The 23890-nt window shown below is 33.1% G+C and overlaps 1 protein-coding gene across 6 annotated transcripts in view; it reads right to left on the reverse strand.

The window, feature by feature from the left end:
- NFIB (nuclear factor I B) overlaps window positions 1-23890 on the reverse strand; it is a 218066-nt gene that overhangs the window by 3331 nt on the left and 190845 nt on the right. For 4 of the 6 annotated variants that reach the window (XM_016157319.2, XM_016157320.2, XM_036238817.1 and 1 more), the window contains one exon: window positions 1-3205. This exon is cut by the window's left edge and continues 3331 nt beyond it. In XM_016157319.2, coding sequence (XP_016012805.1) covers window positions 3188-3205 — 18 coding nt within the window. In that variant the 3' untranslated portion in view covers window positions 1-3187. Of the gene's footprint in view, window positions 3206-16595; window positions 16685-23890 lie in introns of all 6 variants that reach the window. The other 2 variants (XM_016157316.2, XM_016157315.2) reach the window with 1 other exon arrangement.

The raw sequence follows: 23890 nt of genomic DNA on the forward strand, positions 1-23890 counted from the left end.
ATCAAACTGAATGGCCTAATCAAAAACAATTCCCAGACCCATAAGCATTGTTCTTGTTATTAAATGATATGCTGTGAGAACAATGGACAGTTTATTTTATTGGGCCATGGCCTGGAGGAAGGGGGTCATGGAGCTCCTCAAGACAGCCCACCATGTGTCACTAATTCTGAAAGATTTGCCTTCTAGGAATGAATTCCCTCAATGGAACTTGGGGGAAGGGTGGCAAAATAAAATCAGTCTCCATTCACCCTCTATGCCTCAGGGGAAACTAAATCAAATATATATATTTGAGGTACCATCCCTTAAAAAAAAAAAAAAAAACCCATCAGCATCTAATGGGCTTTATTCATCCACAGGAACATTAATTTCTTAAAATTCTACATTTGCCTTCTGCTCTGGTTCCCAGTTTAAAAGGGCAGGTAAAATGAAAACATAACAAGGTTTATTTTTTTGTTTTTTAAAAACTGAACTTTGATTTTAATTTTTAAGTCCAAATACATTTAATAATAGCAACACTCTGTTTAATCTTCTGGATGTATCAAAAGAAAATTCAAGCATACTGCCATCCATTTGAAGTAGTGAGTCACGGGTAAATCATATATTATCGTAATGAAATGAAGAAATAGGGAAGAGAAGTGGTGGGCAAAGAATACGGGAGTACTCCCTCCAGCTGAGATGATGCGTTTTGGAGGAGAAGGTATGCTCATGTGTTAAACCTCTAAAGTGTGAAAAATCCACTATGTGGATATTTCAACAGATATCTTTGCCAAATATGAGACAGGCTCACTCTCTACTGTGGATTTGAAACTCAAGAAAAACTACCACCACCAAAAAAAAAAAAAAAAAAAAAAAAAAATTAAAAATAAGACAGTTCATTTTAAGCCAAGTCTGCCTCCAGGAGAATTTCTTGTGTTCACTTGTTCTTACTATTTTTTGTTGTTGTTGTTATGAAAACCAGAAATGAGTTCAGCTTGCACCCCAGGTGGGAAATTAGAGAAGGGGGAACCTGTGTAAGTTGAAGTTTGTCACAGTAGGCAGAACAGTCGCTTTGCAGCCCAGGCCCATCTCAGGGTGCACTGCTTCACAGCTACACTGTAAAGTGTTAAAAATCCTCCCACCCACCCCAGAATATATATATATGTATATTAAAAAAAATCCCCTGTCCATCTCTCAGTACACAAAAGGACCTCATCACACTGCAAAAATAGCAGTACCCACTTTGGTCAATTAAAACAAACAAACAAAAAAAAGCATACATTATTTTTTTTTTAAATCTGTGTACTTACCTATAATAACCAATACAGCTAAAAGCACTACCTACATAGGCAAAACTTGGTATTGCATAATTCGTATAAATTTGAAACCCCTCCCCCCAAATATTAATTGGAAGATGAAAAACATGAAAGGTTAATAGAAAAAACACCAAAATACTGAAAATATTGCTGGTCGATTACAATTTTTAAGCGGCAACTATACACAGCCATGATATGCTTTATAAATGTGAGATAAAGGTATAACTGTCTAAAAAATCCATGATGTCACACATTTTTCTTCGTCTGGAGTACAAAATATTTTATCATAAAAATGGTAAAGATTTAAAATGATAATAAATGCAGCAAAACAAGTGTAGTGATGTCACTTTTTGTTTTTTTGTGGTTTTTTTGTTTTTGTTTTTGTTTTTTAGATTTCAAGGCAAGGCACGTAATGTGGACATTATATCTTCGTGCAAATTAGGATTACTGGAAAGAGTATTTTTAATTAAAATTTTCAGAGACATAGAGGCAAAATGTGTCTGCCCATGCACACTACAGATCTGTCAATACAAGAAATTTGTTGAACAAGGCTAATGTCTGAAAGCACCATGCAAGTTATCAGCACCCTGATTACATTTGTTTTCTCAAGAGTGCATTTTTATATCCTACACCCTGGCATTCCCAGTTTGTAAACTGTAAGCTACCCTTGTGACATGGATTTGCCTGCCTCTGTCTCTATAATGCAGATTTTTATAGAACCTTTTGTATACCCTATGGGTTCTTGATGCAACCAGTAATTTTAAATAAATAAATTCTACCTCCAAGGAGGCTGCAGCTAAACCAACATAAGTGCTGTGTTTTCATTAATTTTTTTTTCTCAAGCACATGATTTGTCTTGATTTAATGCCTTTTAAATGCCCTCAAAAACTGAGGGGAAAATAAATTCGTTCAAAATTATTTTAAATTCTTTTTTTAATCCCCTCAATTTAGAGTCCAAGGGCTGAAGGACTTATAATCATGATTCCCCTTTAGATATAAATTTATAAATTGCACTTGCCTCTGTTAAGTGTTTCTTTTGTGGGGAAAATATTATATTAATTTTTACTGTTGCATGCAGAGATAACACTTCACCTACATAGAGGCATTTCTTCCATAGAGCCTTTGTGTTCAAACTGTTTTTTTTTTCTTTTTTCTTTTTTTCTTTTTTTCCTTTTTTTTTTTTTTTTTTTTTTTTTTTTAAGATTTCAAACTGGGTTACACACTGGAAAAGGCTGGGTTAAGGGCCAAAATTTAATAAATCTGTACTGATAACTAAAGGCTACAGAGATTTTATATATTTTTTTAACTTTTAGAAATCAGAGTGCTTATAAAATGGCTGGCTCATGGCTCTGTCACCCAGCACCTCTGATGCCGCCTCCTAGCCTTCGTTGGTGAAATAACCAGGAATAGTGATTCCATGCGTAAACAACAAGTATACTAAACCAATAAAACTAGCTTATCATGCAAATATTAAGGCATCTAGAAAGTCAGTTAAAATATATTGTCATAGAGACAGAACATCTATTTCCCAGCGGACTTCATGTAACAAAGGCTACGTTGCAGGGGCTGCGATCTACCATCAGTGAAATATCATCGACCCTTTTTATGCCATTACAGTTTCAACCTTAAGGGAATTAGTGATTGTAAGTGCTGCAATTGCTGGTCTATTATCTTCTTTCTTCAGTTTCTTTCCTTTCTCCCTTTTTGTTTGTTTTGTCCAGTCTTCCTCTTTTACTTTTTTTTTTTTTAAATTTCTTAAACTACTGTCGTATTTCATTTTCCCTCAGTTGCTTGTTTCTGCTTGAAGGAAAGGTTCTCCAATTATGTTCAAACCGTAATTTTGGACATTTGCCGGTAGGATGGGTGTCCTATTTGATACTTGGAAAGGAACCAAGCTAGCCCAGGTACCAGGACTGTTGGCAGGAGGGAGGGAAGAGAAAAAGAAAAAATACAATGTTAAAATCTACAGCAATATTAGAAATCTAAATCCCATAAGCATCAATATACTATAACTTTTTCCAAAATTAGTTTATTATGAAATAAATATGCTAAATTATAAACATTATGCATATATATACTACATGGTCTATTTCTTTCATAGAAGGTAAGACTAATTACGAAGCAGAAAAACCTCAGGTTAGGCTCATACACAATTGCTGAACCCTGATTGAGGACATTCTTCCCCAAATATCTGATCTACTTAATGTAAATACAATACGATTTTCTTGTCAAAAAAAAGCAAAGAATTTACAGTGGTACCAATATAGTTTGCCAGTTATACTTTGATCCTGTTTTACTTTTAATTCATAAGCAATTCAGTGGTAAGATGGGTTTGAATTTTTTACCTTTCAGCTGAATAAAACTGAATGCTGCAATGAAAGTTATTTAATTTCCCTCACAATATGAAAACATACATTTTTCAGGAAGGCCAGTGGACATGTTATTTGCAATGCTGACACTAGAAGCCTGAGCATTCCCTGAGCTTCCCCATCAGCAAGGTTACCATATCTGACCTGCTCTGAGTTTGGGGAGTTTGGAGAGGAGGGTGGGAGGTGTACTGAAGGACGTAGGACGTAAGCAGATGAGATTCTAGCCTCTCTCAAGTCAGCTTGAATTTCACCTATGTTGGATTGGGGGCTATTTAAGAAAAACGGTTGAAAAACAGTCCTCTAATTACTACTGGCATAATCTCTCCTTAAACAAGTATCATATGGAAGAAAATAACACCAGATCTACATATCACAAAACGACCCATGCCATACATACATTTTGGGGTATATCTAATCAGATGTAATGTTTGTTTCAACACTCAACGCGGAATGAGTGTCCGCTAAGTAACAGCTCCATAAATAATCATGAACCAAGAAACCACCAAACTGACAATTCTATACCCAGTTTTGTCATGGTTGGGCATGAGGACATAATTTCAGTGTTTTAAAATTAATTTAGTATCCTCTCTTTTACTTTTGCAATCATGAGGTGAGGGATACTATTATTGTAGCTATCAATTTAGACACCCTCATTTTTTCACACTTGAATTCCAAAGGTATAAAAATCTTTATGGAATATTAACTTGAAGGAATGATTTTGTCCAAAAAAAAAAGCTTGGATTTAAAAATAGAATTTGCTAATATAATTTTATCTACTCTGGTGATAACTCTAAACAAAATGTGGCTTATTACCACCTGTTTTGGTACATATTTGAGTTAATATTTCAACAATAACAAAAATTCACAATGATATTTTATGCTCAAGGGATTTTATGGTTAGACAATGAGCTCCATGATAGCAAAGTCCACCTCTTCTTTTGCTCTCCATCTAATATAGTACCTAGCACTGGTAAATGTTCAATAATGTTTGGATAAACAAACAAATTAAGTGTTCCAATCATGCCCAATTCTGCAATTTTTAAGTGCTGCTCATAATCATATATTTTCACAAATACACTGTGATTTGGCCCCTATTAAAAATTAAAAAAAAAGGCATCACCAAACTTAAAAATTAGAGATGCTTAGCATTAACAAAAATTGATTATTCAGGAAAAATTAAATAGTAATTCAAACAAGGAATAATTCAGACTAAAAAGATATGTCCTTATCTGATGAAGAATCATAATTATAAAGAATAACAATAGTTGTTATTGAAACCTTTTCTAAGAAACTTAATTGCTTTCACATATTTCTTTCTTCCCACACATACCTCTTCAACAATTATTTCTGCACTTTGCACTACTAATTGGGAAAAATGTTACATGATGAATCATGAAACTTATTTTCTCCTCAATTGCACTTCCACCACACTTTGTTACATAGTACTATTACAGCACTTATTACTTCATATCATAATCATCTGTACTTAAGATTATCTTTCTGACTGAAAGGTAAGATCATTTTATCAAAAGTCTGGCCATAGCTGATATTAACCATTTCTTAACAAATAAAATAAATTACGAAAATGGATATCCATTATTTTTAACCTGAAATAGGATATATGGAAAACAAAATGAAAGACTAGCTAAAATTGATAATTCTTGACAGTAAAAAATAATGTCAATGAGTACATCACTTCGCAAAATCGGTAAGAGTATCAAATGAAAAGGGCTCTAGAAAGTCATCTAGAGATTGCATAATTTACAAAAATAAATTACATTTTAAAGATTGAAAATAGATATGACTCCTTAAATGGAAAAGTCTATCTACTAATGGCAGAAAAGATAAGAATTCAGGGTTTATTTTGAAAAGCTTTCTTACTCAGTTCTTTAGAAGAGATATATATTATTGTTCATTGGAAAATACTTAATAAAAATAAATCGATACTAGTGACTAACAGAATCATGTCTGTAGAATATCTAACAAATTTAATTTAGATGTTTACTTAAACCTTTCAAACCTCTCATCCTACATTAAACCATGTCAAAACTGCAATGTACAAGATATTTGTCAATACTGTTTATGAATCTTTGGGGGAAAATAAATCTCAAAGATTAACACTATGCAGACTCCATATATGAGTTTTACAAGTCTCTTATTGCCAATTTGTAAGTTAAGTTGAAAACTATAAGGTACAGACATTTTTTAGAGTTTTTTGGTAGTCCCATTGAGAAAAATCAGGTAAAATGAATTCAAAGATTATGATAAAAATGTAAAGAAAAATGTTCAATCGAACAAAATAACCTCGATCATTTAATTTCAAAAAACAATGCTTCAAATTGCATAGTTTTTCAGGTAAAAATGTAAGAGTGCTTTTTACATATTTAATTCTCTACATTTAAATAAATGACAATGATCACCAGTATGGATAAAATAAACACACATATTCATATTCATTTACATATTTAAACTAGTTATATGTAAAATGATTAATAATATTAATTCATAATGGAATGAGAATTATATAATCTTATGTTCAATCCAACAACCTCTGCCTCTATTTACTAAGATAAATGAGAATAAAATTGAAAGATTTCAAAATATGTAAGGTCAAATTCATCTACTTCAGCAATATATCAAGCATGCATTTACTCTGTTTTTATTACATTTTCCATTGTCAAACAAACTTTTTTTTTTTTTGTCAAATAGAAGATGAGTATGACTGAAAGTTGAAAGCACATCTTTAGAAAATATATAAAGGTCATATCATTAAAAAAAAAACCTGAGGATTTCGAGAAATATCCGACACAAAAAAAAAGCAAAAAAAGATTTTGACAGTACCTTAACATTAAGCAGAATTCACCCTAATGACTTCTACTCTATGCATATAAAATTTTAAAGGATAAAACATCTGATATCATAGATAATATCTTCACATTATTCTGACCAAATGTGGTGGTCTCAGAAAGGGAAGAAGAAACAAACAATTTTGACCTGGAGCTGCATTAATGGTAGGCAATGGTCCTTCTTCATTTTATAGTGATCGGATTACCTCTGAAAAACTGTGTTTCTTCTAGGCACCACTCTTCAAGAGAAACAAACTCTATGGCATTTCTTTGGCAATGAAACTCACCAAATAAAGTAATTTAAGGAACAGCTAAAGTGAGACAGGTAAGACAGAATAGCTGAGCTGGAAAGAAATGCAGACTTCTTCTGTATGGTTCAGGTGGAAAGAATTAGCACAAGGGAGAAATTTCCAGAAGATAAACATGCTGAGGTAGCATGCTAAGAGCAAGGTACCATATTCAATGTTTTATACATATGCTATGTTACTTAATACTCTCAGTGAACCCTTGAAATTGCCATCATTATCCCTATTTCACAGATGAGAAAACTGAGATTTAAAGAGCTTAAGTAACTTGGCCAAAGTTATCTACCTAAACCTCAGATATGAATCAGTTCTGTCTGATTTCCATGACTATTTAACTATATTATGCTGCTTTTCTGGGAAGTCATATATTGACCCAACATTAGAAAGGACTTTTGAATGGAGTTTTTGAAGGCAAAGTGAATTTGCTTCAGTAGACAGTGAATTTCTCATGCTCTGTACGGCTCTATCATAACCTAGCTAATGCTGCAGTGGGCTTGTACATAGAATAAGTGGTTGGTCTGGGTGATCAAGCAACACTGAAATTTGAAGCATCTATCTCCTCTGAAAACAAATCTAGTTCAATAATAGTTCAAGTTCTATTAGAGTGACTCTACGGTGAAAATTAAAGAAGAAAATATCCACTTCTTCCTTTTGAAAATGATATGTTATTTATATATTTCTTATCCTGATAAACTGGATAAGATAGATGGTCTTCACATCTACAAGGAGTAAACAGACTTTATACTTTTCAACGAAAGAAAGAAAATTGCTCTGGGCAAGTCATCATTTAATGGTTGTACTTTTAAAAATAATATATTCTGTGCTGTGTCTTCTAGGCCAAAAAAAAAATTTGGTCCCTGAGTCACCACCCAGGAACCATGGGGTGATAAACATACATGGAGTCAAAAGTTGAGTAGGAAATGAAAAAAAAAAAAAAAGGCTTCACTTCAACTGATCAGTCTTAGGCGATTAAAACAATAAGAGCTTTCTCTAGAATGGCAAAATTCATTACTAGTCTGTGTTTATCTGATAATAGGTTGGGAAAACTTTTTGTCAAACGTTTTATAAAATGTCAAAGTATTCAGTATACTAATACATTTAAGGGAAGTAATAACATCACTCATTCAGGTTTTACACATTGATTTAATCATAAGACTATCATATTTACTTCAAAGATAGTAAGACCTCTTTCAAAAAGCTTAAAAAATATTATAGAAATGAAATGCAAAGAACTGCATATATTCATACATACTTCAACTGTATCAGTAGCCACATTACTTATAGATATCAATAACAAAAAGCAATGGCCCAGAAGCATGGATAATAAATAAATAAATATCTTAATTTAAAAAAAAGATTTGTCTTTAATTCCTTTGTTCCTGTTTTAAATATCCCCAAGAAGAAAAACGTTTTACTTCCTTGGCTAAATACTACTAATTTTATTTCTACAATATTAACACCCAGATATTAGTATCTCTCCCAAAATGCAACAATAAACAACTTTCCCTATTAGTAGCTAAAATCTGCCTGGAAAAAACAATCAAATGCAGGTTAATTAAGTTAGAAACCATGCTGTCTTAGATTGTATGTGTGTGCATCTGGACTGGCTACTTACTTCAATATAATACAAAGGCTGCAGAGAGTGTCTTGTGAAAAAAATGCTCACTCAAGACATGTGGAAGGAATATACGGGTAGTATTTAAGTATCTATGTATTTAAGAATTACTCTATATATATATGTTATATATTAATAATACATTTAAGAATTCATTAATATATTAAAACAAAGAAAATGGTACTTAATATAATAGACTAGGTGCTAATACTTGTATAACAGTATAATAACTTGTATGCCAGGCACTGTTCTGTTCTATATGGTTGACCTACTTTAAAGTTTTCAATCCTCAAAACAAATCTCTGAGAAAAGCACCACTATTTTTCTGATTTTACATGTGAGGAAGCTGAAGTAGGAAATTAAATGTCTTGCCCAACTCATATTGTTATTAAGTTGTAAAAACCAGGATTTGACCTCTAGTAGTGTTGTTCTAGGATTTATGTTTTTACCCACTACACTTTACCTCCTCAAGAAACACACTTTACTTTTATCATGGGATATTATCCCTGAAGTATGTCTAAGGTTCTATAAATTAAGGTCCATATCACTTAGAAACATTGAAATTCCCACAGAAGTATAATTCTTGACTTCAACCTTCAACATAAATAACTGTATTTTATCCAGGTGAACATAATATTTGCCATTTTTCGTGTGTACAGATGTGGCTATGTCAATAATTTGCTTGAGTTCTACTTCAGATGAGACTAGTCTAGAGGTAAGATAATAAGATATCCAAAGTGCTTTACACAGGTCTTGGGTTTCTTTGATTTATTTCCTCCATTTTAAAGTCTCATTATTGCCATCTGAATGATCCTATTTGCATGTAAGATGATTTCTAATGATTATTACTATTTGTAATAATCTGTATCGGAAAGCTCCCTGGCCAGCTCTTACCTGAACTGCAAAGTACTCTTGTGGGCTCTCTGGGAAACACCAAATATCATAAACTGCAGGTGGCTCATGGAATTATTCTAACTGCAAGCAATAGCACTTCCTAGTAATGAAAGAGAAATGTATTTGTTTCTTAACTAAGTAGGTAAATAGCCTTCTTTATTGCTACTCCTTGGGGACCAACAGTTTTAAAATAACATATCAAAACAGTAGGTCGTCGAAGCTCATTAATTTATATTCAATTGTTTCAGATGTGTTTTGTTATCCAACCATGCTGGATTGAATGTTAACTTTACCATGTGTAAATACCAGCATTTTCAAAGTAAAATAATGGCAAATGCCAATGGAATATTTTATCTAATGAAGAACACAGGGCAAGAAGAGCTCTTATGTATGGGACCACTGCAACTAAATATTAAATGTACTCAGTGCAATTACTGTACTCTTTTAGCAAAACGCTCCTACAAAATCCTAGAAGACCCTTCAGCAAGGCAATCTATAGCTTAAAGTAATAAAAACTTACTTCCTGAAAATGTTTAATTTAGACATAAGAAAAATACCCTTTCCTAAAATAGGCCAAATCAAGAAGATCTGTAAAGAATTGTTTGATATTTTTCATGTTTCAGAACTGAAAACGAAAGAATCATTATGAAGACGACTATTTGTAAATAAATTACAGTACACACACACACATACATATGCGACAACTTATGTAGCTGTGGGAGGTTTTAGCCAATTAAAAAATATAGAATTATCAGGCTCAAAGTAGTTATTTGATTTCCTCCCACAGACTGTACCACAGCAGAGAATCCGGCAAGTGGATTTCCATTCCCTTTCTGTAGTCTGTATTCGTTTCTATCCCTGGGCTTCTTTTCAGTGCTATTGTCACAAGCGCTACTGCTCCCCTTATTAGCATATGTGAGTCTTCAACAGCAGACAAAATTCTCTACAAAAACAGTGCTTCCAAACAGTGCCTTTCACTAGGGAAAATCACCCAAAGCATACTAAGTTAAATAGAAACGTTGAGTTTTATACAAAAGCAAGAAGTGATTCTTTCCCAAATGATTTTCACTTAAAAGCAAAAATCATTGTTATTTGCACAATTTCACCTCTAAATGAAAAAAAAAAAACCTATTTATATCAGAATTTTTAAGTATAAAATCACAAATGACTGAGGAACTGAACATATTTCTATATTACGCCTGCTACTCTGTTCACAGGGGCAAAAAAGTCTGCAACCACGTAAAACAAAAAGGAACAAAGGAGAGGATAATTGTAACTTTCTGAAGTTTCTGAATATTCGAAATCTGTGTTCTTCAATTTCTTGCACTTAAATAGGCTTTTGCCGTTCCTCTTCTCCTTTGTAATTTGTTATTATGCTTATTATTATATCTACTCATTCTACGTTTTCTTATTTAAGAAAATATGGCTAAAAATTCACTATATACCTACTAACAGCACTAGCAATCACGAGAATCAGAAAAGGTAAGTCAATAAGCGGTGCCTTGACTGCCAATGGAGCCGATTTCTTAGAGACGGAATACATATGCAAATATGGCACTTTACATAAAACATCTTCCAATAAAGTAGGTGTTTAACATACTTCCTTTCATTGCAAAGGGTTAATCAGCAAGGTTTACATTTGGGAATTTTCTGAATCTCGCTCCTCCCTCTCCTGTAGTGCTGCCAAAAATCATCTGACAGGAAACGTAAGATTAAGTTTGTCCTACCTAAGCGAACAAAGAGTGCTCTGAACAGGCCACCGGTTTACTGCAGAGCGGGAACTTTTCTAATCCTGCTGGAATCTGCAGTGCTGCTCAGAAAATATCACGGAAAAAGTTGTTTTCTTTCCTCTAACATCTTGTCTCTGGATCCTCTCATTTTGGTCACACAACAGATCCTGCTGCTTCTCCCGTAAAGGTTAACTTAGAGCTCCAAACATAATCATGTGGAAAATGGACATTATTGATTCCTATGGTCCATTGTTTCCCTATCCTAAGTCCCTGAAGTTCAAGTTCAATCTGGAATTACATCATGTCTGGTTTCTCCTGGTTACCAGACGGCTTGAGACGTGACCACAGCTACAGAAAAAACAAACAGCCTTCTTCACGCTTCGGCTCCCCTATCGATTCAAACGTAAACTTTTTTTCTTTCTCTCAAGTATGCTTCAAGTATGGAGCATGGTTAATTTAGAGATTAAGTTCCAAATTAGATTATCTAATGGCATCTTAATGGATTGCTGACCCATTTCCTGTGGGATGGCAGCATGCAAGTCTGGCTGGAATACAATTAATTTCTTAGGAAGTGTTCTGAAGAGTTTCCTAGATAAAAAGGAAACGTTGTGTTGTGCAAATCTTTCTTTACAAATGGAGAAAGTTAGGTAAAACTACAACAAATCCCAGTGTGTTTTTCAACAGCCAGATCACAGATATTGCAATGGGTGAACACCATATAAGATCATTTTTAAAAACAATAACATTTTTATCTTTGATTTTATAACAAGTGCAAATGATTTTGATGAGAATGGCATAATTCTTTTAACTAGATTATTCAAATACAAAGAGTGACACTTGTTAGCAGCCCTTTTACCAAACAATGGTCATGTGTAATTTTGGCTTTTGCAATTTTCCTTCTTAAACCAAAGATTCTTCAGTTCATCTACCTTATCAGCATTTCTATCATAGTCCCTGAGTGGTGCTAGGGGCCCAGAATGGTGTGTAAAAAGTTGAACATTTTGAACACACTTTAGAGCTGACAGCTGAAAAGGAAATTCAGTACTCTGAGAATAAAGCTCCCCCCAGGAACTCCAGGAACAACCCAGCTGTTGTACTGTAGTTATATGTCAAGATAACAAACTGAAAGCAGGAAATGCTAACCTAGTGAATTCGTAGAGATGGTCTAAGTATAATGTTGAAATGAAAGTTAACTCTTAATACTACCTATGGATTCTGCGCTTATCATACAAGTGCCATATGTATATGTCTGTGTGTGTACACATATATACACACATGCATATGTACTTATATTTATATATATACACCCATGTATACACATGTACCATATGCACACACATACATACACACATACACATATATTTTTATACAAACATAGTTTGCAACACTGTATTGCAGATTTTTTTTGTTTAAATATTCATTCTTAAGTCATTGAGAATATATATTTTACAAAGAAAATTTTATAGACAAAGCAAGTAAAATGGTGGGTTCGGGACACTGTTATGCAAATAAGATTATATGTATAAAACGAACGTTATTACTCCTTCCTTTTTGCCCCTCCCTCTCCTGACGAACCAGATCCAAATAATCTTTACTGGCTGCTAAACTTCTCCTGGGAAATCAAGCAACTCTCCAGAATTGCAGTAATAAACGACAATTTCTTACAAAAACATGTGTAAAGTAACTACAGAATGAAGTATTCAACTCATAGAAAGGAACTGCTAACACATGTAACATGGAAAATAACTGATAAAAGTCTCTTTGGTGCCATTCAATTATGGCATCAGTAGAAACACAAAAATCCTTCCAATTATTTCAGTAAAATCTTCATTTATTCATTATTTCAGAGGCTGAGCAAATGGTTTGTGTAAACATATCCTTCAGTAACACGCGCGTGTTTATTTTAGCCATCTGAAGGCTTCTTCTATGTTTATATAAGCCATCAGACACATACAGCCACTCACTTGTAGCTTTGCCTTTTCCTGAAAGGGGTGAAGGGGGAGAAGAGGGAATGAAACAATAAATCCAGTTTCTCTTTTGCATAAAGCACTCCCTCCAACGTTTTAAAATAACTTATGTTTATATTATTCTTGGATTGTCCTTCGGCTTTCTTTTTCATTCAATTATATTGCTCTTTCATATTTGATAGTACAAGCTATGTTCTGGCTATAGTTTTAAGAAATAAAGCCAGTTAGGGAGTTAACTGCTGTATTTGTTTATCCCCACATAACTCACATATGCAACAATATAATTTGTCCACATCAGAGGACAAAGCATAGACACAACAGTACCCTTATGAACAATATAAGCAATTCATCACCTATTCCCCTCCTAAGAGCTGAGCCCCTCCTGACTCAAGCAAAAGTGAGCCCTTCACCAACAGATTACTCTCTAGGTTAACTGTGATATCTGACCTTTCAGTTAGACAGAAAAATTCATGTAGGTGAAAGCAACTCGCGCGTTTGTGCATTTGTGCGCACACGCGCGCATGCACACACACACACACACACACACACACACACACACACACACACGGTTCACAAAATTCTAAGGTCAGAACAACAAAACACCTTCAGGGTTGCAACCTAATAAGTCTGTGAAAACTTTCTAAAGGAGTCAGCTTTGGTTCCTAAGGGAATGTTTGTACTTGGAGTAGGGGCACTGGCAAGGAGGAGGATGGGAGAAATCATGCAGCTTTGATTATACTTGCACAGCTCCCTCAGCACTGAGATTTTTCAATCCCCCAAAAGTTGCTGCATTTGACATAAAAACACCTCCACAGGAGGATTCGTATAAAGCAGAAATGGGGACGACCATGGCAAGTGATTGCATGAGGAAAGTAATGGCAACAAACAACAACCAAACAGAATAAAACGAAGTGAAGTCGAAACACAAAGCAAAACCAAACACCTCCTTTGGCTTTTCTACTACAAAGTCTCCAGGGATTACCTTTTGTGAAAAACAAAAAGCAACAACCACAACAAAAAGAAAACTCTGATATTTTCTTTATTCCATTATGACGTTTTTTATAAGGCAAATTATTTAATTCTTCGGTTGAATATTATCTACATAGCTCACATATTTTCAATTTATTCAGATAATTTTAAAGTTACAGCACTACACTGATGCTTTTAGATGACTGTTATCTGCCTTAAAAATAGTAGTGTTACAGACATTTATGATTTCCTTTTTTCTATATCCTTTCTAGAAAAAAAAATTAAGTTTCATAAATAACCACAGGACACAAATTATAAACCATAAACAAATTAGGAATATGTTGTGCCACAGACATGGCCTATTTCTATTATCAAATGTTGGACATTACTTGTGCCTATTTTTGAAAACTATAACAAAGCAAAACAAAGTGCTGTCTTATTTGAGTGCTTTTATTCCAAACTGTATTATACTTAGAATTCAAGAACTGTGAGCATCTATATCACTCGCACAGCATTTGGAACAGCTCATCAAAGAGATTCAATAAATATCTGTTGAACATATGAATGTGAAGCCTACCATTATGAATTACATGCCTTCTGAATCATGATAAAAAGGGAAGAAACAAACTAAAAGTTAGCTTTTTAAAACTTTTTGAAGCATTAAGGCCATTCTAAATATCATTACCTACTAATAAAAAAAAATTAGTATTTTGAGAATGAGGAAAAAAGACATCTTAACTAAATGAATTCTGAGTTTTTTTCTGACTTATCATGACCTGAAACTGATTACTACACCAATTTTTCACCAAGAAGGGGATTTGTAACATGAACAATGTTCTCCTAAGAACTGAGTTTAGTCATCATGTTAACTCACTCTGATACATGTGTTCTGTGGGGATTCATTGTCCACTCACCTTTTCCTTTTTCGAGATATCAATTTTTTTCTTTGAAAAATTACTAGAAACAAGACGCTGTTATATTTTAAATCTCTAATAATTTATGTACTTATTTGGCTTTAATGTACTTTAGAGGTGATATCCTGTTTTAGATAAGTAAATGTTAATCAGTAATCCACATATGTGAAAGTTTACACAGCTCTAGCCACATTAAAAAACACAACTACACTTCATCTAATTTGCAATTCTTGTAAACCGTTAAGGTATGTATGCAGACATGGGACATTTTGCTAACAGATCATGGAATATAAGGAAGTTATTTAATAAAACTAAATCCTAACATAGTGTTATCAATCCAATTATATTAATTTAAAAATATTTAAGACTATTTAAACAAAACAATTTCCCTGAATTTAATTAAGAGTATTAATTATTAAGACTTTATTTCAGATGCTTTCATTGAGAGTATCTATCTTCTTTTTCATAAGTATATATTGTATTTTTTCCAAGAGGAGAAATTACATATTTCTTTGGGGAAAAAAATGAAAATATGTAAAAAGGTACACATTGTAAAGTGGATGTCATACCAATCTTTAAAAGGAGAAAAAGTCATATTGCATTCATTTTAGGTAGTGAATAAAAACTCGTTTTTAAAAGAGTACAACTAATTTTCTGAGTTTTTACCTGAGTAAAAGTGAACATTTTATTAATTTAATTATTTTAAACTCTACTTGTCAGCAGTTTCTATCAAGCAATATGGAGATGGGCAGCCCATTGATAACTGATATCTGAGAATGTACTTTTAATAGAGCCACGTTCAGTGAAGAGAGGATTACAAACGCAGCAGGGCTGGAAAATTATGTTGGCTCTACTTTTGGTGAACTCCTTTTGGGATTACCTCACTCTCATCTGTAAATTTTTATCTCTTATTACGTATGATTATACCATGAATTTTAATTATTTGTTGTTTGACACAACTTGTTCTTTATTAAAAGAATACATAAGAAGCTGATGTAGCACTACTTACTTTCTAAAACCATATGAGACAATATCAAAACTAATCTTGAAAACGAAATTTTAGAAAAATTTTTCTCAGCCAACCAAATATAGTCAGTTCTCAATGATTCACATCAATGTACAAACAGAATTTAAAACCTTAAATTAAACTCCTTCTTTAGCTATTGATTCCAACAATCTTCCCACTCTAGAACTTATGAGTGCTGCTAATAACGGTTAAATTGGCTAATCTAAACATTTTCTTCTACCTTTTCCCCTCTGACAGGGGAATAAATAAATAGTAAATGGCTTAAAGTTAACAGTCCAGGAAAGAGCTGAAATGAGAAAATGTATAATGTAAAAGGCCCAATGCTTTATCCTCAGATAGCTAAAAAATCTTCCCTAGAACTGATTTCATATTTCTAGTCCTAAACTCTAAGTGTTAAATCCCCTTCTTCGAGAATAATATATGATTGTTTAAAACATTTGACAACACTTAAACATTCCAATGATTAATTAGCATATGCTATAGTCCCAAATTAATGTGAAGTTTCATTTACATAAGAAATAAAGGAAGAGGGTAGGGAAAGAGGGATGGTATAGCCAAAACAACTAAATTTTTAACATATATTTTCTACAAAGCTAATTAAAAACAAACACTTAGCTCATGTAATTTTTAAGTGTAAGTGTAGGGTTGGAAATAATTAAAATGTTACCTTTGCCAAGTAATTCCCAATGTATCCTCACTGGTACTGGGGTATAAATGCCTGCCGTTTTGATTCATGGTCCAGTCACAAATCCTCAGCTGTCAATTGAAACCTAGCAGTCAGATATGGATCGAGCAGTACTACAGATTTTAGTATTTAAATGAACACATGCAAACTAGTACTGTACATGGCATTAACCTTACTTTCCCAAGAGGCAACTTAAAGAAAAAAAAAAAAAAGCAAAAGAAAACCTTACTCTGAAAAGCAAAATTCCTAGACTTTTTTTTAGAAAAAGCTATTGCAATATGCTTCTCTATTAATTAAAGCATACAAGAGAAACAAGTGCTTAGAACATAACAATTAGCTATTATTAGAGTACAAATTGAGCTGCAATAAAAGCAAACGTTAATGTTCAATAGAGAGATATATTTTAGAAAGAAAATAAAAAAGCTTTTTTTTAATGCAACATAGCAAATAATCTGCATTGAGTAAAAGAATAACTGTAAGCATGCAGTTTGCAAAACGTAAAAGACATGCAGTTTAGAGGAGAAAGGCCCCACCTTACAAACATTGTCCCTGACTTATGTTTAGAAGCATCAAGGTATTCAGTTTTAGATGTTTACTAGCTTTGTTTTATTCAAAGTGGCATTGTTTAGAATGAGTTGATAAGAATTTCTACTTTTATTTTAAACTCAGAGTACTGGCATTTAAAGTACTTTACCATATCTGAATAGAGTGAGGAATGCACTGAAAACAAGCTGAAACAAATTCTTCCCAGATCTCCGAATCATCAGCTCTGCCCTTCAGAGATTGTTCCAGTAACCCTATCCAGCTCTGTTTGGTTAACAGCTGCCCTACAGTGCTAGCAGATTTATTGAAAAGATATACTGCTTATTTTTATGCTTAAGAAAGTAAACTTATCTGGCTTTGGGGGCAAAAAAATCCACTAGGAAATCATGATTTTTAATCTTTAGATAGCCATGCTGTAAATTAACTGCATCTTGCATTGAAAAGATGACTTATTCACAGAAAACCACTAAACCTTGTTTGCTGCTTTTCAGTAAGTATTTCCAAAAGATGATGATTGGAGCTAAAGTGCCTTTAAACTTACGATAAATTATTTCAATCCTTTCTGATAACGTTATGGATAAAAAAAAAAAAAAATTGGTTATTAAGAATCCTTACTTTTCCCATTAAACTCTTGAGTTTCTACATAGTCTAAATAAAACTGATTCTGGAGTTTTAAAATAACAATTTTTGCTCATTTTTCTACAGATCTCTGAGGCTCCTAAATACCATCTAAAATTTCTAAAACATGTATTTTAATTTTATTTATAGTTCAGGTAAAGGTACTTTTAAAATGTAAAGAACTGAAAAAATCCCTTAATATAGATAAATAGGTAAATAGTCAGATAACAGATTGATAGATATGTAGATCCTGTTCAGGATATGTTATAAAGAAGCCATATATCCGTAAAGAAAGTGAATTAAAATGAAAAATCTTCTTAAAATGGATCATAATACTTGCATAAAGGAGAAGAATGTATGCTTGATTAGTTTTGCATCAAACAGATGACTTTATGGCAAGATTTTTTAAAAGTTCTCAAAATGGATCATCTAATCACAAATGCAATGTGATGGGGCAATCTAAAATTGTTTTTCTGTGGTAACAATAAGCCAGTTGTCTATTTCAAAATACTTTTTTAAAAAAAGGAGTACTATGAAAATAATCTAAAAACAGTTCAAGAAACTTGACTTGGTATAAAGATCTTAGGGACCTCTTATTCTGCTCTAGTCAGTGAAAATCATAGTTTTGAATCAATTAAACATTCTCAAGAAGGGAGGGTTATATTTAGGCATAGCTGAGGATAATTCTGCTGATTATTAACTTCAGGTTAGTTTTTGTGAGGCGCTCAAGGTTAGACTGCAGAATTTTTCAGAAGACACTTTCACGGAGGCAGGTAAACCTAAATATCACTCATTGATTGGATTCTAGTCCCACAATTGCAGGAATGCTATGTCCCTTGGGAAGGATGCATATGTAAACTGTTAGCATTTTGTTGTTCGTATTGCTAATTTTTTGTTCACCATCTCAAAAAAATGTCATGTGGGCTATCTTTAATTTTGGCCACATTAAGGAACACTTAAAATCAATGGATTTTTGGACTTTTCTTTCCTGAGTGTAGTTTCAAAGGGGTTAAAACCTGACTACAGGTATTCATTTTCATTCATATTTCAGATACATGCAAAAGGAATATTTTCTCCCCCCCAAAAATGCTTAAATACAAACAAAATGATCACCGACTATATTTAACAATAATTTAAATGTTAAAGAAATCGGCAGGATATTAATTAGTATTGAATTAATATCCTTTTGATACGGGACATCACTTGAAAAACTCTTAAACTTTTAGCAGGAAATGAAATGGGACATCTCTTGCAGAGTTCTTAATCTTTTTAGTAAACCAGTTAAGTTTTCTTTTCTCCTTTCTTTGGGAAAAAAGCCCTCTCCCTCAAATCCCGATAATTTCCCCAAAACCGGTGACTCAGATCCTCTGGGTATTGATAAGGGTCATCGGCCCATTGTTAGCAGAAATGGCGTTAGGCCAGACAGGGCCCTTAGAGTCTGAGAGGGGAGGGGACTATAGCCAAAGGTCTTTTTTATTCTTTAAGAATTATATTAACCAAGCTTGTTTCCTTTTAATCTCTTAATAGGCAAATCGATAATAGAATTTAATAAATATATGATTTAAATAACAAGTTCATATCTTCTTTTCCTTGTTTAGGGACTGAGGCGGCACTTCAGCAGGAAGCCCAAGATCTGCCTGACTAAGGCAGAAAGGGAAACAGCTCCATAAAACCCCAATAGGCTGGAACTATGAACCTTCTCAGCAGGAAGCAAATACAGAAGAAGAGACCTCCCATCCCCCAATATCCATATTAATAAGGGGGTTCATCGCTCTTAGAAAAGAGTTAGTAGGCAGGATAGTTAGGGAGTTTCAGGTCTGCCTGCAAAGTCTCTGAGGTCATCCTATCCTAGAAGGGGTCTGCCCTAGTCTGCCCACAATTAAGCAAGCCAGAAGGCATATTTAGGCTAAAAGTAACTCATTGAAAGAAACAAGAAAGAAAAAGCAGGAAATTGGGTACTAGTTTCAGCCAGTCACTCATACCTGTACAATAAAGACCCCAAGGATCTTCAGTTTACCTGAGCCTCATTATACCATCATTATATGATGTATATGCCCAGAAGTTCATTAATATCATTATAACAGACTGAATTCTGGGAATGAATATTCACAGAAAGGAAATGATGAATCATGGAGTCCTGTCAATCTTAGTTGTCAATCAAGGAAGCCCACTTCTCTAAGAAAAGTAACAACCCACAGCAAATAGGGATAAAAACCTCAAGAGTTTGTTTACCAGGCCTTTGAGCCACTCTTCTCTTGCTCAGGCCCGCTTCCACATCTGCAAGTGTACTTTCCCTTCTAATAAAGCTTTTCTTTTCTGCTGTATTTCGGTGTCTGGCTCAGTTCTTTGTTAGAGACATCAAGAACCAGGACAACGCGCCAGGAGAGGATCCCCAATCTCCAGTAACGCTTTGTTACTGAAGACATAAAATATAATTTAAATTTATTTAGCTATTTAGATTGTGGGCTAGCATTATTGACATTTTCAAAAATTTCTGAGGGGGCATGTTTATCAATGCTTATATGTTAACACTTACTTAAACCAGGTTTACTTGAGCAAGAGCCTCTCTCAATGTTTTGGGTTTTTTTTTTTTTAATTTTATTAATCTTGCATAAAGCATCTTTAAATTAATAAACCTCCTGATAAGTGAAAATTTAAAGGTGATGGTGTGGGTAAAGGAAACATTTAAATAATTAAAATAAAAACATCTATTTACTGAAGATTTCCATGGCAATACTTCATAATAAAATCAATTCCTAAGAATCTTGTTTGGCCAAGAGAGTCCTGACTCAGCAAATTTTGAACAAATTCTAGGTGATGAAAGGTTAATACGGGGTGTATTTAAGCTACTTTTTGGGCATGTTAAATAATTTTGGTATTTGTATAATTCAGTCTTCCTAACAAAATAGAATTTTACATTTGGCTTTAAATAAGTTTAAAAGAATAGGTGATAATGTTATTTGGAATTGGTGCAGTGATTCCTCAGTTTTTGTCCTGTGAGAGAGTCAATGTTATATAATTTAGCTATAAATTTGTTTTTTAATGAAATTTTAAAACTTTAATTTTAAGTGATACATAAGCTTCGATAACATCCGTAAATTTTTCAAGTTTTTTCCCTCAAAAATCAAAAAATTATTTTTTCCCCAATAGTAATCAAACTTAAAACATCAGGAACAGATTAATTAGAACCTTAGTCTATTGAAGTTTTGTGTTTATATATGTAGGCGGGGAACAATTCTTATATTTGCAGCAATATAGACTCCTTGACAGACCTGATCATATGCATATCCTAAAAGAAATGTACACTCATATAAATCACTTTAATTCTTTAATGTATATGCACCTCCTAATATGAAATAAGATTGTCTAGAAAAGGTAAAATTTATATTAAAACAATTTATGGCCAGAATTCCAAAAGCAAACAAAGGGTGAAGTAAGGAAGTAAGATTCTCCTCCAAAAGAGCGATGTGTAAAGGATGAAATAGTCAAGCAACTAAGAGAGAAGAGAAGAGAAAGATTTTACTGTATATGTTCTAGGGATGCAGTTCCATAAAGTCTCTGAAATGAGAACCTTGATCATTTCAGAAAAACAAGGATGGGGATCATGTAGTGTACCTTAAAAAACTGCATAAGGGGAAACACTTAAGATTTAAACTATTATCCTTTCCTATGCTGCACTCAAAAATTCATGAAGGTAACTGATAGCCATAGAGAATCAATATTGCTTGTGGTTTCAGCATAAGTCTGTTTATGAAATGAGGGCCCTCCATTGTTATAATTAGGAGCTTTTGTTAAATGTTTAGCAATTAGCTTTGGGAACAAAAGAAAGAAGGTAAGCAAAATGTTCTACTTCTCTAGACTCAGCAAATAGTCTGATATACTAACAGTCCCTCATGATGGCAACAGCTCTCAGTTGAACCAATAAACCATTAAACTGTAAACAGCATAATCAACAGCGGCAAATTTACCTTTTCACTTTTGTTTTAAGTTTACAGTGACCTCAAGGGAATATCTTAAAAGATGTTTTACGTTCTCTTAGATATCCTCATTTCTCCAGGTAGCCTCAAGAGAATAGATTTCAGAGGGGTGAGGGTACATTGGGAGGGTGCTTAAAGGAGATTAACATTTCGATATTCATGCTTTCCTCTTAACTCTTAGATTAGTGGAATTTTATTTTATTACTATTATTAATTACTTGCCACAGAGCAAATAAAATGGCCTCTGAATGAATACGATGTAGCCTTACTAAACAAGTAAAATAGTCAGAATATAATCGTGTTATATGTGGGACATATAAACACATGTTTAACAAAAAAGATACTCAAGATCATCCTGGTATCCTACAGCTACTTTGAATGTTAATTTCTCAAACCCATGCTTCTTGATGTTTAAGTGAATTAGCATGGCAGAATAAAAAATGGTATGCAAATTTCATGAACTAAATAAACATTACTGTACATAAATTATAAGTATTAGAAAATTAAAAGGTTTTTTAAATATATATGAAAGCTACTTTACCTTGTAAAGTTTAAGTTTTCAAGGGAACTTAAAGACTGGGTAGTTCAACCTCTTCATTTTCCTTCTCGAAATAAGGACACAGGACAGCAAGGTTTAAGGACTTGTCCAAGGTTTGACATGCCTTGTTCGTGTCAGCACTAAAACCAAACCTCTGACTCCTAATCCCCGGTTTTCACTCAGGACACTAGTTTGCCTGTCATTGTTCTTTTCCTACCCTATCCTTCATGCGCAGCCCAAAAATATTTAAAGCTACAATGTCTTTAATCATAATAACCCTCAGAATTTCCTTTACTTCCCTGATTCGACTTAGATCTTTTAAAGTGCACACTTTCAGAAAAGAAGACAATTTTTCCTTTGCGATTTTGTTGACTGAAATTTGAGGTTTCAGTAAACAATTTTATTTTTACACTAATTATAATAGTTTATCTGGATATTAGCCTTTGATAACCAGTAAAAGTAAACTACTGAATAAATGAATGAATGATAAAAAACAGACCATAGAGGTTGTTGTTATTTTTTTTAAGAAGTAGCCAAAAAGCTAAACATTTGCATAGCCATTATTTTGACTAAAACTTCCTTTAAATGTGTTTCCTTTCCAACCAGCTTATGTGAAAAGTGACCTCTTATCCATTTACATACCTACCCAGAAGTCATATGATAGGGTTTTGCGTCAAGCTGTCAATTATGATAACAGACACAATAAGAACAGCCCAAGTGTTGATAGCCTGCTTCCTGGCTTTATTGAAAAGTTTGTTGATAGTCCACTTGTGTCCTTTCAATTGCTTGCCTCTAATAAAAAAAAAACTACCTTTCCAGTGGTTTTAAGGTACCTAGCTTTGGCTTTGCCATTTCATTTGCTAGGACAAATACTATAAAGAGATTTCAATTGATATTTTAATTTAAAAAATCCTGCAGAGACAATTTCTTTAAAAGGTTATTTGGTATAAAAGAAATTTTCAGTGTAATAAAAAGTACTTTGAAAATCTACTTTCAAAATTATCAAGAAAACTGTTTAAAATATTTTGATAAAAAGTAGCCCAGAAATTGAAATAGAAATAATAGCATTAATATAGTCATGCAAGAAATATAACATGCTGAAGCTCAATAAAATCCATGCAATTGTGATCAGTAACACAAGGACCTGAGTTGGTCAGGCTATTTATTCATTAGCTCTGATAATAAGTAGTATATATAGTCAGGAGATTATAATTTTGAGATTATGAAAATCAGCTTTATATCCTATAAACTAGAGCTTACTTTGTCACCTCAAACTCTATATCGAAGATTAATATACACTTCAATAGCTGGTTCAAATAGCAATCTTTTACTTCAAACAAGATTTCTTAGCTACAAACTTTTATTAACTTGCAGTAAGTTTTTTTTTAATATGTTGTATTAATGTGTAATAGTAAGGATTTATGTTTTTACTATGACCTTACACTCAAATAAAATGGTGATAATCAAGTTAAGACCCTCTTATCTTACCAAATTTTCTACGATAGCAAAGACAGAAGACCTATCTAATTCATTAAGAGGCTGACTACTTCTTTAGCTGGAATATTGTCAAAATTGTCTCATGTTTGCCATTTATACTGCAA

Source organism: Rousettus aegyptiacus, unplaced genomic scaffold (genome assembly GCF_014176215.1).
Source record: "Rousettus aegyptiacus isolate mRouAeg1 unplaced genomic scaffold, mRouAeg1.p scaffold_m13_p_3, whole genome shotgun sequence".
In the NCBI taxonomy this organism is placed as follows: Eukaryota; Metazoa; Chordata; class Mammalia; order Chiroptera; family Pteropodidae; genus Rousettus; species Rousettus aegyptiacus.